Raw genomic sequence first — 12,979 nt, 5'->3', positions numbered from 1 at the left:
GTTGATTGATTTGAAGACACTGTACACTCTCAGAGTTACAGACCTGTAAGGGTCCATTTGGTTCCATGTGTACACTCTCAGAGTTACAGACCTGTAAGGGTCCATTTGGTTCCATGTGTAAACTCTCAGAGTTACAGACCTGTAAGGGTCCATTTGGTTCCATGTGTACTCTCAGAGTTACAGACCTGTAAGGGTCCATTTGGTATTGTTTTTGTAAAATGTGTTAGTGAATACAGTATTCTGCCTCCAACTATTAATAGTTGACAATATTCATAAACTCTTCCTTCAATTTTCAACACTATAACAGTTATTGACATAAATGACGAAACCCTTTGACAAGAAATGTAAAGTTAATAAAAGCAACACTTCACATAAGACTCTGGCCTACTGGGCCCAGTAGGCCCAGCCAGTAATGCACCCCTGATTAAACTCAATGCTTAAAACAAAGATACATATACAACTGGACAGGACAGGGCCCACTTCAACTGACCAGTTCTATCCAGAGCCCACTTCAACTGACCAGTTCTATCCAGAGCCCACTTCAACTGACCAGTTCTATCCAGAGCCCACTTCAACTGACTAGTTCTATCCAGAGCCCACTTCAACTGACTAGTTCTATCCAGAGCCCACTTCAACTGACCAGTTCTATCCAGAGCCCACTTCAACTGACCAGTTCTATCCAGAGCCCACTTCAACTGACTAGTTCTATCCAGAGCCCACTTCAAATAGTTTTTTTCTTCTGTTTTGTACCCTTTTGTACTGTTTATGTGTGCTATTGTAATGTTGTTTTCTGTATGAGGAATACAGATGGAAGTATTCTTGCTAAATCCGGTGTATTTACACTATATGTTGTAGAAAAGAAAAGAAAATACAATAAAATAAAATGGATGCTAAAATCCTCAAATGGAAACAAATGAACACATAAGGGTTAGAGATAAATGAACTCATAAGGGTTAGAGATAAATGAACTCATAAGGGTTAGAGATAAATGAACTCATAAGGGTTAGAGATAAATGAACTCATAAGGGTTAGAGATAAATGAACTCATAAGGGTTAGAGATAAATGAACTCATAAGGGTTAGAGATAAATGAACTCATAAGGGTTAGAGATAAATGAACTCATAAGGGTTAGAGATAAATTAACTCATAAGGGTTAGAGATACATGAACACATAACATAACAGACAACATGAATAAACATAGAATCTATGTTTGTGTTTGTTTTCAGACTAAGACAGACATGAGTCAGAGGGGGGTGGGGTCATTTAGTAAATGTTTTAAAGATACACTGTTCCTGTCCTGACATGACTTTAATCAGACAGAACATCTGCCCAGTTTGTGTGTGTGTGTGTGTGTGTGTGTGTGTGTGTGTGTGTGTGTGTGTGTGTGTGTGTGTGTGTGTGTGTGTGTGTGTGTGTGTGTGTGTGTGTGTGTGTGTGTGTGTGTGTGTGTGTGTGTCATTGCTTCAGTAAAGCAGAGAGTCAGCCCCTCCCCCTAGCTGTAAGTCATGTTTCATGCTTTGTCTTATCAACGGTGTCGCTCCCAAAAAATTACAGATCTACAAGATAACAACGTAAAGTGATGTTACGCGCTGATAGCTTGTAGATCTGTTCCTTTTCCACAGACGCACATACGTAGCTCCTCCCCCCTTTTAGCAGCATAGCACAGCGATGGACAACATGAGTTGATCCCTAAAAATAATGTTATATTATATAATAATTTTATATTATAATAATTTTATATTGGTAATAATGGAACTGATTTGGATTTAATATTTAACATTATTTATAAATAAGGTTTGAATGTCTGAACTCTGAGAGTGTACACATGGAACCAAATGGACCCTTACAGGTCCGTAACTCTGAGAGTGTACAAATGGAACCAAATGGACCCTTACAGGTCTGTAACCCTGAGAGTGTTCAAATGGAACCAAATGGACCCTTACAGGTCTGTAACTCTGAGAGTGTTCAAATCCAAATGGACCCTTACAGGTCTGTAACTCTGAGAGTGTACACATGGAACCAAATGGACCCTTACAGGTCTGTAACCCTGAGAGTGTTCAAATGGAACCAAATGGACCCTTACAGGTCCGTAACTCTGAGAGTGTACACATGGAACCAAATGGACCCTTACAGGTCCGTAACTCTGAGAGTGTACACATGGAACCAAATGGACCCTTACAGGTCTGTAACCCTGAGAGTGTTCAAATGGAACCAAATGGACCCTTACAGGTCTGTAACTCTGAGAGTGTTCAAATGGAACCAAATGGACCCTTACAGGTCTGTAACTCTGAGAGTGTACACATGGAACCAAATGGACCCTTACAGGTCTGTAACCCTGAGAGTGTTCAAATGGAACCAAATGGACCCTTACAGGTCTGTAACTCTGAGAGTGTTCAAATGGAACCAAATGGACCCTCACAGGTCTGTAACTCTGAGAGTGTACACATGGAACCAAATGGACCCTTACAGGTCTGTAACTCTGAGAGTGTTCAAATGGAACCAAATGGACCCTTACAGGTCTATGTAGTTCTAGTAGTAGTAATAATGATCGTATCAAGCACTCAGAGTGTGTATAGGCTACTATGAGTCACCTCAGAGATGATAAATATTGTAGCCCCACAATGATCTCTTATTGAATGACAAAAGTCAAATGTCTAGTCAAGGTCTCACTCAAACATACTGAGGTTGTGTGCTGGTAGAGAAAATACAGATCTACAAGCCCACAACTCATCGTGCTGTGACATGTTGGAATGTGAGCTTGTAGATCTGTGGTTTTTGGTGCGCCTCACTATGTGACCAAGATGATAAGCCAAACGTGAAAGGGACAGACAGACAGACAGACAAACAGACAGACAGACAGTGAATAAAACATTGAAATGTAGCCTATTCCTGATTCACAACATCTAGAAATTTCACAAACTGCCTTACCATAGGCTACTGTACAGAATAACAAACACTCTATTATGCTGATAATAACCAGAATATAATGAATGGAGTGAATACAATGAATGATAAAGAGCAGGATACATAATACATATGAATACTGGTAGATGTATGGATGAAATGATATGATCAACCTGATATATATATTATATTAGGCCACAGACTCCCGTTAGAAAAGATTTGATGGCAGGACCAGCCTTCTAGCTTATGACCTTAAACCTGCACCCTATTCAGCCAGGATAGCAGATCTACAAGCTATCAACAAATTACTGTCCTGAAATTCAATAGTTTTCATACGAAATGACTGTCTGTCTGTCTATCTATTTCTGTCTATCTATTTCTGTGTGTGTGTGTGTGTGTGTGTGTGTGTGTGTGTGTGTGTGTGTGTGTGTGTGTGTGTGTGTGTGTGTGTGTGTGTGTGTGTGTGTGTGTGTGTGTGTGTGTGTGTGTGTGTGTGTGTGTGTGTGCTTCAGTAAAGACAGTCAGCCCACACAGTCATGTTTCATCCTTTGTTTACGGTGGGTGTCACTCCCAAACAATAACAGATCTACAAAATAACCTTTGGCAGCTTGTAGATCTGTTATTTTCCCTCAGATACACCCATAGCTCCTCCCTTCCCACATCTTTGGCAGCATAAGGTTTGAATGTAATGACAAAACAAAAATATTTTAACCATCTCAAAACCACACTAAACACAGGGGTATAAATGGACCCAAATGGACCCTTACAGGTCTGTAACTCTGAGAGTGTACACATGGAACCAAATGGACCCTTACAGGTCTGTAACTCTGAGAGTGTACAAATGGAACCAAATGGACCCTTACAGGTCTGTAACTCTGAGAGTGTACACATGGAACCAAATGGACCCTTACAGGTCTGTAACTCTGAGAGTGTACACATGGAACCAAATGGACCCTTGGAAATTAGACATTCAAGAAGACATTGATGATAATGAGTGGAAACAGGCATGTTTAAAAGCACAAAAGCAGACAATAAATACAAGATTTAAATTACTCCGATATAAGTGGTTAATGAGAACGTATATAACTCCTGTCAAACTCCATCATATGTCCGCTAATATTCCAGATGTCTGTACTAAATGTTTAATTGAGAAAGGAACGCTATTTCATTGTATGTGGGAGTGTCCCAAGATCCAGATATTTTGGAAAGAAATCATAAAATGTCTGTCAAATGTATTTAAAATTATAGTTCCTGTAAGTCCGAAACTCTGTATACTGGGAATCTACCCAAAGAACTTCTTACAAAGTCCAAACCAGACCAAAATCTTAGACTTTGGACTCCTCCAAGCAAGGAGAGCTGTAGCGTTACACTGGAAAAATATGGAGGCACCAACACTAAGGACATGGCACAAGGAACTCATGAGTTGTATTGGACTGGAAAAATTAACATATATAACTAGGGGAAAGCTAAATGAATTTGACCAGCTTTGGGAAACGTATATGAATGTTATGGACATCATTATTTAAGAGAGAAGGAAACTGAAAATAACTATTTTTATTAAATTGTTTATTTTATTCAAGAAAGAGTAACACAATGTGATCATTTTTGTTTTTTTGAATTGCAAGTGCAAGGGGGTATATGTGTATGAATGTGTGTGAAAGTAGATCAATCAAAAAGATCAAAAAATCAATAAAAAAATATTTAAAAAAAAAATGGACCCTTACAGGTCTGTAACTCTGAGAGTGTACAAATGGAACCAAATGGACCCTTACAGGTCTGTAACTCTGAGAGTGTACAAATGGAACCAAATGGACCTTTACAGGTCTGTAACTCTGAGAGTGTACAAATGGAACCAAATGGACCTTTACAGGTCTGTAACTCTGAGAGTGTACACATGGAACCAAATGGACCCTTACAGGTCTGTAACTCTGAGAGTGTACACATGGAACCAAATGGACCCTTACAGGTCTGTAACTCTGAGAGTGTACACATGGAACCAAATGGACCCTTACAGGTCTGTAACTCTGAGAGTGTACACATGGAACCAAATGGACCCTTACAGGTCTGTAACTCTGAGAGTGTACAAATGGAACCAAATGGACCCTTACAGGTCTGTAACTCTGAGAGTGTACACATGGAACCAAATGGACCCTTACAGGTCTGTAACTCTGAGAGTGTACACATGGAACCAAATGGACCCTTACAGGTCTGTAACTCTGAGAGTGTACACATGGAACCAAATGGACCCTTACAGGTCTGTAACTCTGAGAGTGTACACAATGGAACCAAATGAACTTCTCAAACTAAAACCCTCCACTCGAAACCTTTGCTCGTCCAACACCAACCTTCTTCAGACCCCCAAGACAAATCTCCACACCATGGGTGACCAGGCTTTCTGCTCCACTGCTCCACCATGGGTGACCAGGCTTTCTGCTCCACTGCTCCACCATGGGTGACCAGGCTTTCTGCTCCACTGCTCCACGCCTGTGGAATGCTCTCCCCGACCACCTGAGAGCCACACAATCTAAGGCTTTTAAAAATGGACTCAAAACATACCTTTCTAACAAAGCCTTTTCTGAAGTCTTTCAATTAGTTTTTTATCAACTTTTCCCCCCATGAAAGGGTCTTCTTGTTGCTGAGTGCCTTTTTTGCCTTTTGTTTTTAAACCCTGTAGCACTTTGTGATTTCCAAAAATGTAAAGTGTGTTATAAATAAAATGTATTATTATTAAATGTAAGAACTTGAATTGAGTTGCACACGTTTCTTTTATTATTAATAATCAAAAATGAAATAAATCTAAATAATGTCATACATTTAAAAACAAAAGATGTCTGAAGAACATCTTTAGACCTATTGACCGAAACATTGCCTTATAAATATAATATAATAAAGTTGTCCTTGTTGTGCAAGTGTAGACGGTGTGCGGGTCATTCTATCGTCTCTGAGCTGATCAGATCCTGTGATACATTAAAAAGAAGGAGACACTCTGTGTGGAGTTTGCATGTTCTCCCCGTGTCTCCTAGGGTAGTTTATACCCTCACAAAAACATGTAGTAATCCTGGTCTCTCCTGGACAAAAAGCACCTTCACACATTTAAAAGCTTTTAATAAGTAGTGAAAATAACCGATCTACAAGCTCTCAATTACTCAGCTCAGAACAACTGAAGCTCAAGCTTCACACACACACACACACACACACACACACACACACACACACACACACACACACACACACACACACACACACACACACACACACACACACACACACACACACACACACACACACACACACACACACACACACACACACACACACACACACACACACGGCTTCTCACTGTTTTAGAGTACACGGCTTCTCACTGTTTTAGAGTAAAGTAAAACAACCAGAGCAAGGGTTCTCAACCTTTTCAGGCCTTGACCCCCCAAAATAATCATATTTGTCCTGGGGACCCCCCAAAATAATCATATTTGTCCTGGGGACCCCCCAAAATAATCATATTTGTCCTGGGGACCACCCAAAATAATCATATTTGTCCTGGGGACCCCCCAAAATAATCATATTTGAACTGAACTCGAAATGTTCAAAATTATTCAACTTGTTTCAGAATATTTCAAGATCTACATGTTTACAAAATAGCCGATCAACAAGCTCAGAACTATGTGCAGTATCAGCATTTATAATAATAAACACAATGCAATAACCATCAGATATACTGTATACTCAGGAGACATGCACTTTAGCCTCTTAAAACACAACATGTTACAAGACTACATAACAGACAGACAGACAGACAGACAGACAGACAGATTTGCTGTGTGGTGCTAATGACCCCTGATTAAACTCAATGCTTAAGACAAACATACATACACAACAGGAGAGGGCCCACTTCAACTGAGCAGTTCTATCCAGTGCCCACTTCATAATAGTGTCCAGTGCTTCAATGCCCACTTTGTAAAAGTACCCAGTTCTCTCCAGCATCCACTTCAAGTGCCCAGTTCTATCCAGGGCCCAGTTAATAAAAGTGAGGACTTAACCAGAGGCCTCTTCATAAAAATATCCTATAAATGATCAATAATCACAATCCTATAGTATAGACCTATATGACAAGTACAACTTGTTACGCTATATATCAAGCTTATGTTAGAGTTGTGCAGCCAACATACAGTACCAACCCAACTCACTCACTCACTCACTCTTGCGTGCGCACATACACAGTAAAGGGGGGGGGGGGGGGGGGGGGGGGGGGGGGGTACAGAGTTGTTGTTTTTTTTTCTCAAGTTTTATACCACACCCAACCCCAGCAGTCGGGTGGAAACCTCTCATGTCCAAAACCGTTACTTTTAACTTGGTAGAAAAAAATATAACTTTGATTCAAAAGGATCCAATGCAGTTGTTTATTTAGTTACAAGCTCTTGTTAATACTTTACATGGTTCATAGTGTCTGTGTTTATTTTATATTTCCACAATGAAATATAATGAACACATTAAGCTACATCACTAAACTGATGCAGTGGAATCATTAAAAGTTTTAAAATAGTTTATATTTTTCTTATTGTTTTAATTTAAAACAATAAGAAAAATATAAACTATTTTCGTGGTTCTCAAAGAGTAAAATCCTCTACGTTACTTTAACCCAGGGAGTAATTAGCTAATTCAACCAAATGGGTTTAAAGATAAAGACTTTAATAACACAGAGAGATGAAATAAAGAAAAAAACATGTTTTGTTGTTTTTCAAACTAAACACAGACATGAGTTAGGTGTGTCCGTGACCGTTATAAATGTTATAAAGTTTATCCACCAACCTGATGACAGAATGAATGCAGCTGCTGTCAACACACACACAGCTGAGAGGAGACCAGTCTTCATGATGATGATCATCACTAGATCACTAGATCACTTATCAGCGATCAATAGACAACACATGAACAACACAACTGTTGATGGCGGAGTGAATGTTCGGAGTGAGATCCGTGTTTTCCTTGGTCTCTAAGACCTCGCCTCTTCCTTTTTCCTGACAAACTTAACGTGTCCTGACGTGACTCAACAGACAGAAGCCCATCTGTGATCCACTCTGCTACTTCTAGTGTTTTTCACATAGACAGTACAGCGCCATGTCTTAAACTGTAGTAAAACAATTAGAATATAATGTCTCTATTCACTGAAACAAAGAGTGTTTTATGATGTTTAAAGTCTACTCTCTGTGGTGGGATGTCTCTCAGAACTCCTCCTTTGGTGTAAAATACACTTTTTGTCCAGGAAATAAAATGCTGCTCCAGACTGAGATGATAAAGTGCCGTTGACCAGACCTGTAGGGGGCGCAGTTGAGTGAATCAACGTCTCTCCGTCTGGTTGACATTATTTTATCTTCTGGTCAAAAAGTGTATTTTAAACAGAAGGAGGGGTTCTGAGAGGCTGCCCACTGCAGAGAATAGTCTTTTAACATCATAAAACCGTCTTTGTAATAGCGAGTAGGGAAATTATATTATTTATTTTGACTACAGTTTAGAAACTTTAGACATAGTGTTGTACAGTCTGTGAAATACACCGTTCAGTGACAGAGTGGACCACAGATTCTCTCTCTCTCTCTCTCTCTCTCTCTCTCTCTCTCTCTCTCTCTCTCTCTCTCTCTCTCTCTCTCTCTCTCTCTCTCTCCCCCCCCCCCCGGGGGTGTGGTCAGTGCATGCCATCATACAGAGATATTCTCTTTTAATAAATGGTTATTATTATTAAAGATGGGTCTTCAGTCATCAAATACATTTCTGTAGGCCTACTTTTAGCTTTTTAATGGATAAAATTGTACCCATCATTTTCCATCAAACTCACTAAATTCACCAGAACACAGGAAGTGGATTGGATGTTGGCAGGCCTGCCCTGTCCCTGGTGTGTGAGTCACGTCAGGACACGTAACGTTTATCAGGAAAAGGGAAGAGGCGAGGTCTGAAGAGAAAAGGAAAAACAACAAAGTTGTTGTTTTTCTTTCTTTCCTTTATTTATTCAGGGGAGACCATTGAGAGCAAAGCTCTCTTTTTCAAGGACACCCTGATAACAGCATTTAAAACAAATGAAATACATACATAATGAAAAACCATAACAAACATTTGAATCAAATTACGATCATCACAGATACAAATAAATATAGTGTTACATGAAACAGGTGTGTCCTCAAGAAGCACCCTGAATGTCTCTATAGAGACCATAGTGTGTCCTCAAGAAGCACCCTGAATGTCTCTATAGAGACCATAGTGTGTCCTCAAGAAGCACCCTGAATGTCTCTATAGAGACCATAGTGTGTCCTCAAGGAGCACCCTGAATGTCTCTATTGAGACCATAGTGTGTCCTCAAGAAGCATCCTGAATGTCTCCATTGAGACCATAGTGTGTCCTCAAGGAGCACCCTGAATGTCTCTATAGAGACCATAGTGTGTCCTCAAGAAGCATCCTGAATGTCTCTATTGAGACCATAGTGTGTCCTCAAGAAGCACCCTGAATGTCTCTATTGAGACCATAGTGTGTCCTCAAGAAGCACCCTGAATGTCTCTATAGAGACCATAGTGTGTCCTCAAGAAACACCCTGAATGTCTCTATAGAGACCATAGTGTGTCCTCAAGAAGCACCCTGAATGTCTCTATAGAGACCATAGTGTGTCCTCAAGAAGCACCCTGAATGTCTCTATAGAGACCATAGTGTGTCCTCAAAAAGCACCCTGAATGTCTCTATAGAGACCATAGTGTGTCCTCAAGAAGCACCCTGAATGTCTCTATAGAGACCATAGTGTGTCCTCAAGAAACACCCTGAATGTCTCTATAGAGACCATAGTGTGTCCTCAAGAAGCACCCTGAATGTCTCTATAGAGACCATAGTGTGTCCTCAAGAAACACCCTGAATGTCTCTATTGAGACCATAGTGTGTCCTCAAGAAACACCCTGAATGTCTCTATTGAGACCAATCGCTCCAGTTTCAGAGAGTCCTGAAGTTTGTTCCATTTGTGTGGAGCATAATACATGAAGGCAGTCTTTCCTTGTTCACTGCTCTTACGTGGACTTGTATATCTAATGTGTGATTGTGAACGCGTTGCATGTCCAGTAACCTTTGGCTCTAAAAGTGAAGATAGGTACAGAGGAAGCTTACCACACAAGGCCTTATAAATAATATGAGAACTCTCAGAGACAGACACAGTCTAAAAAAATCTAACGGAACAAACATGTTTTAAACGTACTTCCACTAGAACAAAGCCCCCTTCAGGGGTTTGGCCACTTCCTATGTGAAAGCCCCCTGTACCCCCAGACAGACACAGGTCCAGCGGGGCAGCTCAATGTTATGTTTGTAGTCTGCATAGGTGAGAACGCAATGGGCCTTTTATAGCGCCACCAGCAGACTTTTTTGTAAAACACATTTGTTGACACTACTCCTACAGATTTTGTCCAAACATCACGCAAATCGGTACACAGTACAAGTACATAGTCATTAAACAAAACCGGTCTTTCAGATTTTTCATATTCCATCCTGATTGGCTAAGTTTGACTTCCAAAGTTTGCAGGAGTGCTCCGTTTTGATCATGAACACAGCATGCAATTTCCGTAAAACATATTACCTATTATTATTAGCGCCACCAGGAGGCCAATATTTGCAACAACAAAAAAAGCCAAACATCACGCAAATCGGAACACATTATCTCTATAGTCAAGTGATCAAGACGGATCCGTCCGATTTTTCATATTCCATCCTGATTGGTGAATTCTGAACATTGCTGGCCCAAAATATCCTACCTGACCTGGCAGAGACCTTTTTCTACTTCATTCATTCATTAAATACACTTGCTTTTTTTGTTTTTTTTACATCCATAAGTATGATCCATAACCTATCAACAACAGGCTACATAGCGAGGTTGTATTTTACATAAGTTGTGCACATGCAGGTGCACAGGTAAGACTTATTTTTTTGTTCGTACAGCTGTCATGTCATGATGAGTAGGCTAATATCATTCTCTTTATCAATGAATCCCTGCTATAATGATTAAAACACCCAGCGGCCTGTAGTTGTGTTCATGAAGCCCAGAGGCTATCACACATGTTTGAACAATATGAGCGTTGTGCTCTGAAGTCATCCATTCATCTAACTTCTTCATCATCATCTTCATCATCATCATCATCTGATAACATGGTCATTAGACAGTACTATCCTTCCATTGTCCAGACAGTGTTTAATTAGTTGTAGGACTTATTTGGAGAATGAAAGCTCTGTCTGGCAACGGTGACTCATACTGACCGCCGTGAAGCCATGCGAACTACAACTTTATGTCTTTCAGAAGAGTGTGTGGAGGATAACATGCAGTTATCCTCTCTCATAAGGTGTGAGAAGTGAGAAGTTATGACTTGGCATCTGATTTTTAAATCTCTGTGTTTTATTTCATGTCCTCACTGTATTGTCTGATTCACCGCCTTTTGCGATTATTTTGGTGTTGTTTTATGCTTCTGCTTTTCTTTTTTGCTTTATTGTCAAAGTTGTGACATTGTAATGTGTTTCAAATGTTTGTTATCAGGGCGTCCTTGAAAAAGAGAGCTTGCTCTCAATGGGTTTCCCTGGTTTCCCTGAATAAATATAAGAAAAAGAAAGAAAGACTCATAACTTAATTTTCAGCAAACTTCTCATAACTTATGAGAGAGGATAACTGTGTGTTAATGTTGTACTGTACCACACCCTCCCCCCAACATAACTTCATTCTCAGTAAATCATCACATTCCTCCCGTAAGCGCATACAGATGTCTAAAAACATGTGCACGCACGCACGCACGCGCACACGCGCACACGCACACACACACACACACACACACACACACACACACACACACACACACACACACACACACACACACACACACACACACTTCCTCCCTTTCCTGTTCCAAACTCAACGTGTCCTCATGTGACTCCACAGAGCCCTTCTGCTCTGTTAACACCATAAAGATCTATGACATGCGACACAAAACCGACTCCAGATCAGTTTGTAATGCAACATACTGTAAGTACACGGGGTTGAGACACCAGGGGGCGCAGTTCTTCAACATTGGAGCATAACGGTCCAGCTGTTCTAGTACTTTTCTCTATTTTCCCCAAACGTGTTCCATTAATATACAACAAGTCCCATAATGTGTCTAAATCAGGTTAGGTAGAGGTTACAAATATGTCCGTAAGGGTCCATTTGGTTCTATTTGCACACTCTCAGACTTACAGACCTGTATCCTAACCACTGCTCCACCATGGTTTATACTTCATCTGATCTCTTGTACGCTCTTCTGTGAAAGATTAGGTACAAGAGGTACAAACGTGGAAAAACTCAAAGTAAAAAACAAAGACAAAGTTGTGCTTGTGGTGATACAGACTATGTAGGGTTCCTCCCTACATAGTCCATATACAGTATAATCTATTGTTGAACTGTATCCTTCAATCCTTCCTTGTTAGTGGTACCTTTTTGGTTAAAACAAAACTTTTTTTCTATTCTTTTAAAAGAGTGTTCAGTAACAGGGTTGTCTCCGTCTATCCAGCTCTTTAGGAAACAGTAAATATATTTTCATGCAGGTTGCCAATTTACTCCAATCATGAGAGAGTACCCATTTTGTGGATCAGACAGACAGACAGACAGACAGACAGACAGACAGACAGACAGACAGACAGAGTTGCCTTCATGTTATTCATTTATTTCCTTCAGATTTATTTTATTTCACATGAAATGTATTTGACAGTTATGTACAGGTGTAGAACACACATCGGCCAGTAGGGGTCATCAGCACGCTTCATTATCAACACTGTCGGAGCCTTTCTTAGCCAATCACAGCCCACCAAACGACACCTGCTAAAAACAAAAACTCAAAACAAAACAAACAGCCAATCGCGTGACAGCGTGGCTAGCTTACACCGCTGGCTGAATCTCATAGATTTATACCGAAGACGACGGGACAGGAAGGAAGACGCCCAAAGGTGGCTTGAACTTCCTGTCCCGCCCCTTTGGGAGACGTTCACAGATACTATTGGCTCGAAGTCACCGAATGGGGCGGGGAGATTAGGGGACGG

The 12,979-nt window shown here is 40.4% G+C and overlaps 1 protein-coding gene across 4 annotated transcripts in view; it reads right to left on the bottom strand.

The window, feature by feature from the left end:
- LOC308080949 (protein NLRC3-like) overlaps nucleotides 1-7,859 on the bottom strand; it is an 80,519-nt gene extending 72,660 nt beyond the window's left edge. For 3 of the 4 annotated variants that reach the window (XM_080423073.1, XM_080423075.1, XM_080423076.1), the window contains exon 1: nucleotides 7,715-7,859. In XM_080423073.1, the coding sequence (XP_080279199.1) occupies nucleotides 7,715-7,790 (76 nt within the window). In that variant the 5' untranslated portion in view covers nucleotides 7,791-7,859. Of the gene's footprint in view, nucleotides 1-5,250; nucleotides 5,414-7,714 lie in introns of all 4 variants that reach the window. The other variant, XM_080423074.1, reaches the window with a different exon arrangement.
- Between the last annotated feature and the right edge of the window lie 5,120 nt (nucleotides 7,860-12,979).

This window comes from Gymnoscopelus braueri (genome assembly GCF_963280865.1).
Source record: "Gymnoscopelus braueri genome assembly, chromosome: 24".
NCBI lineage: Eukaryota > Metazoa > Chordata > Actinopteri > Myctophiformes > Myctophidae > Gymnoscopelus > Gymnoscopelus braueri.
The sequence above is the reverse complement of the archived record's forward strand: the minus strand, read 5'-3'. Positions and strand labels throughout refer to the sequence as shown.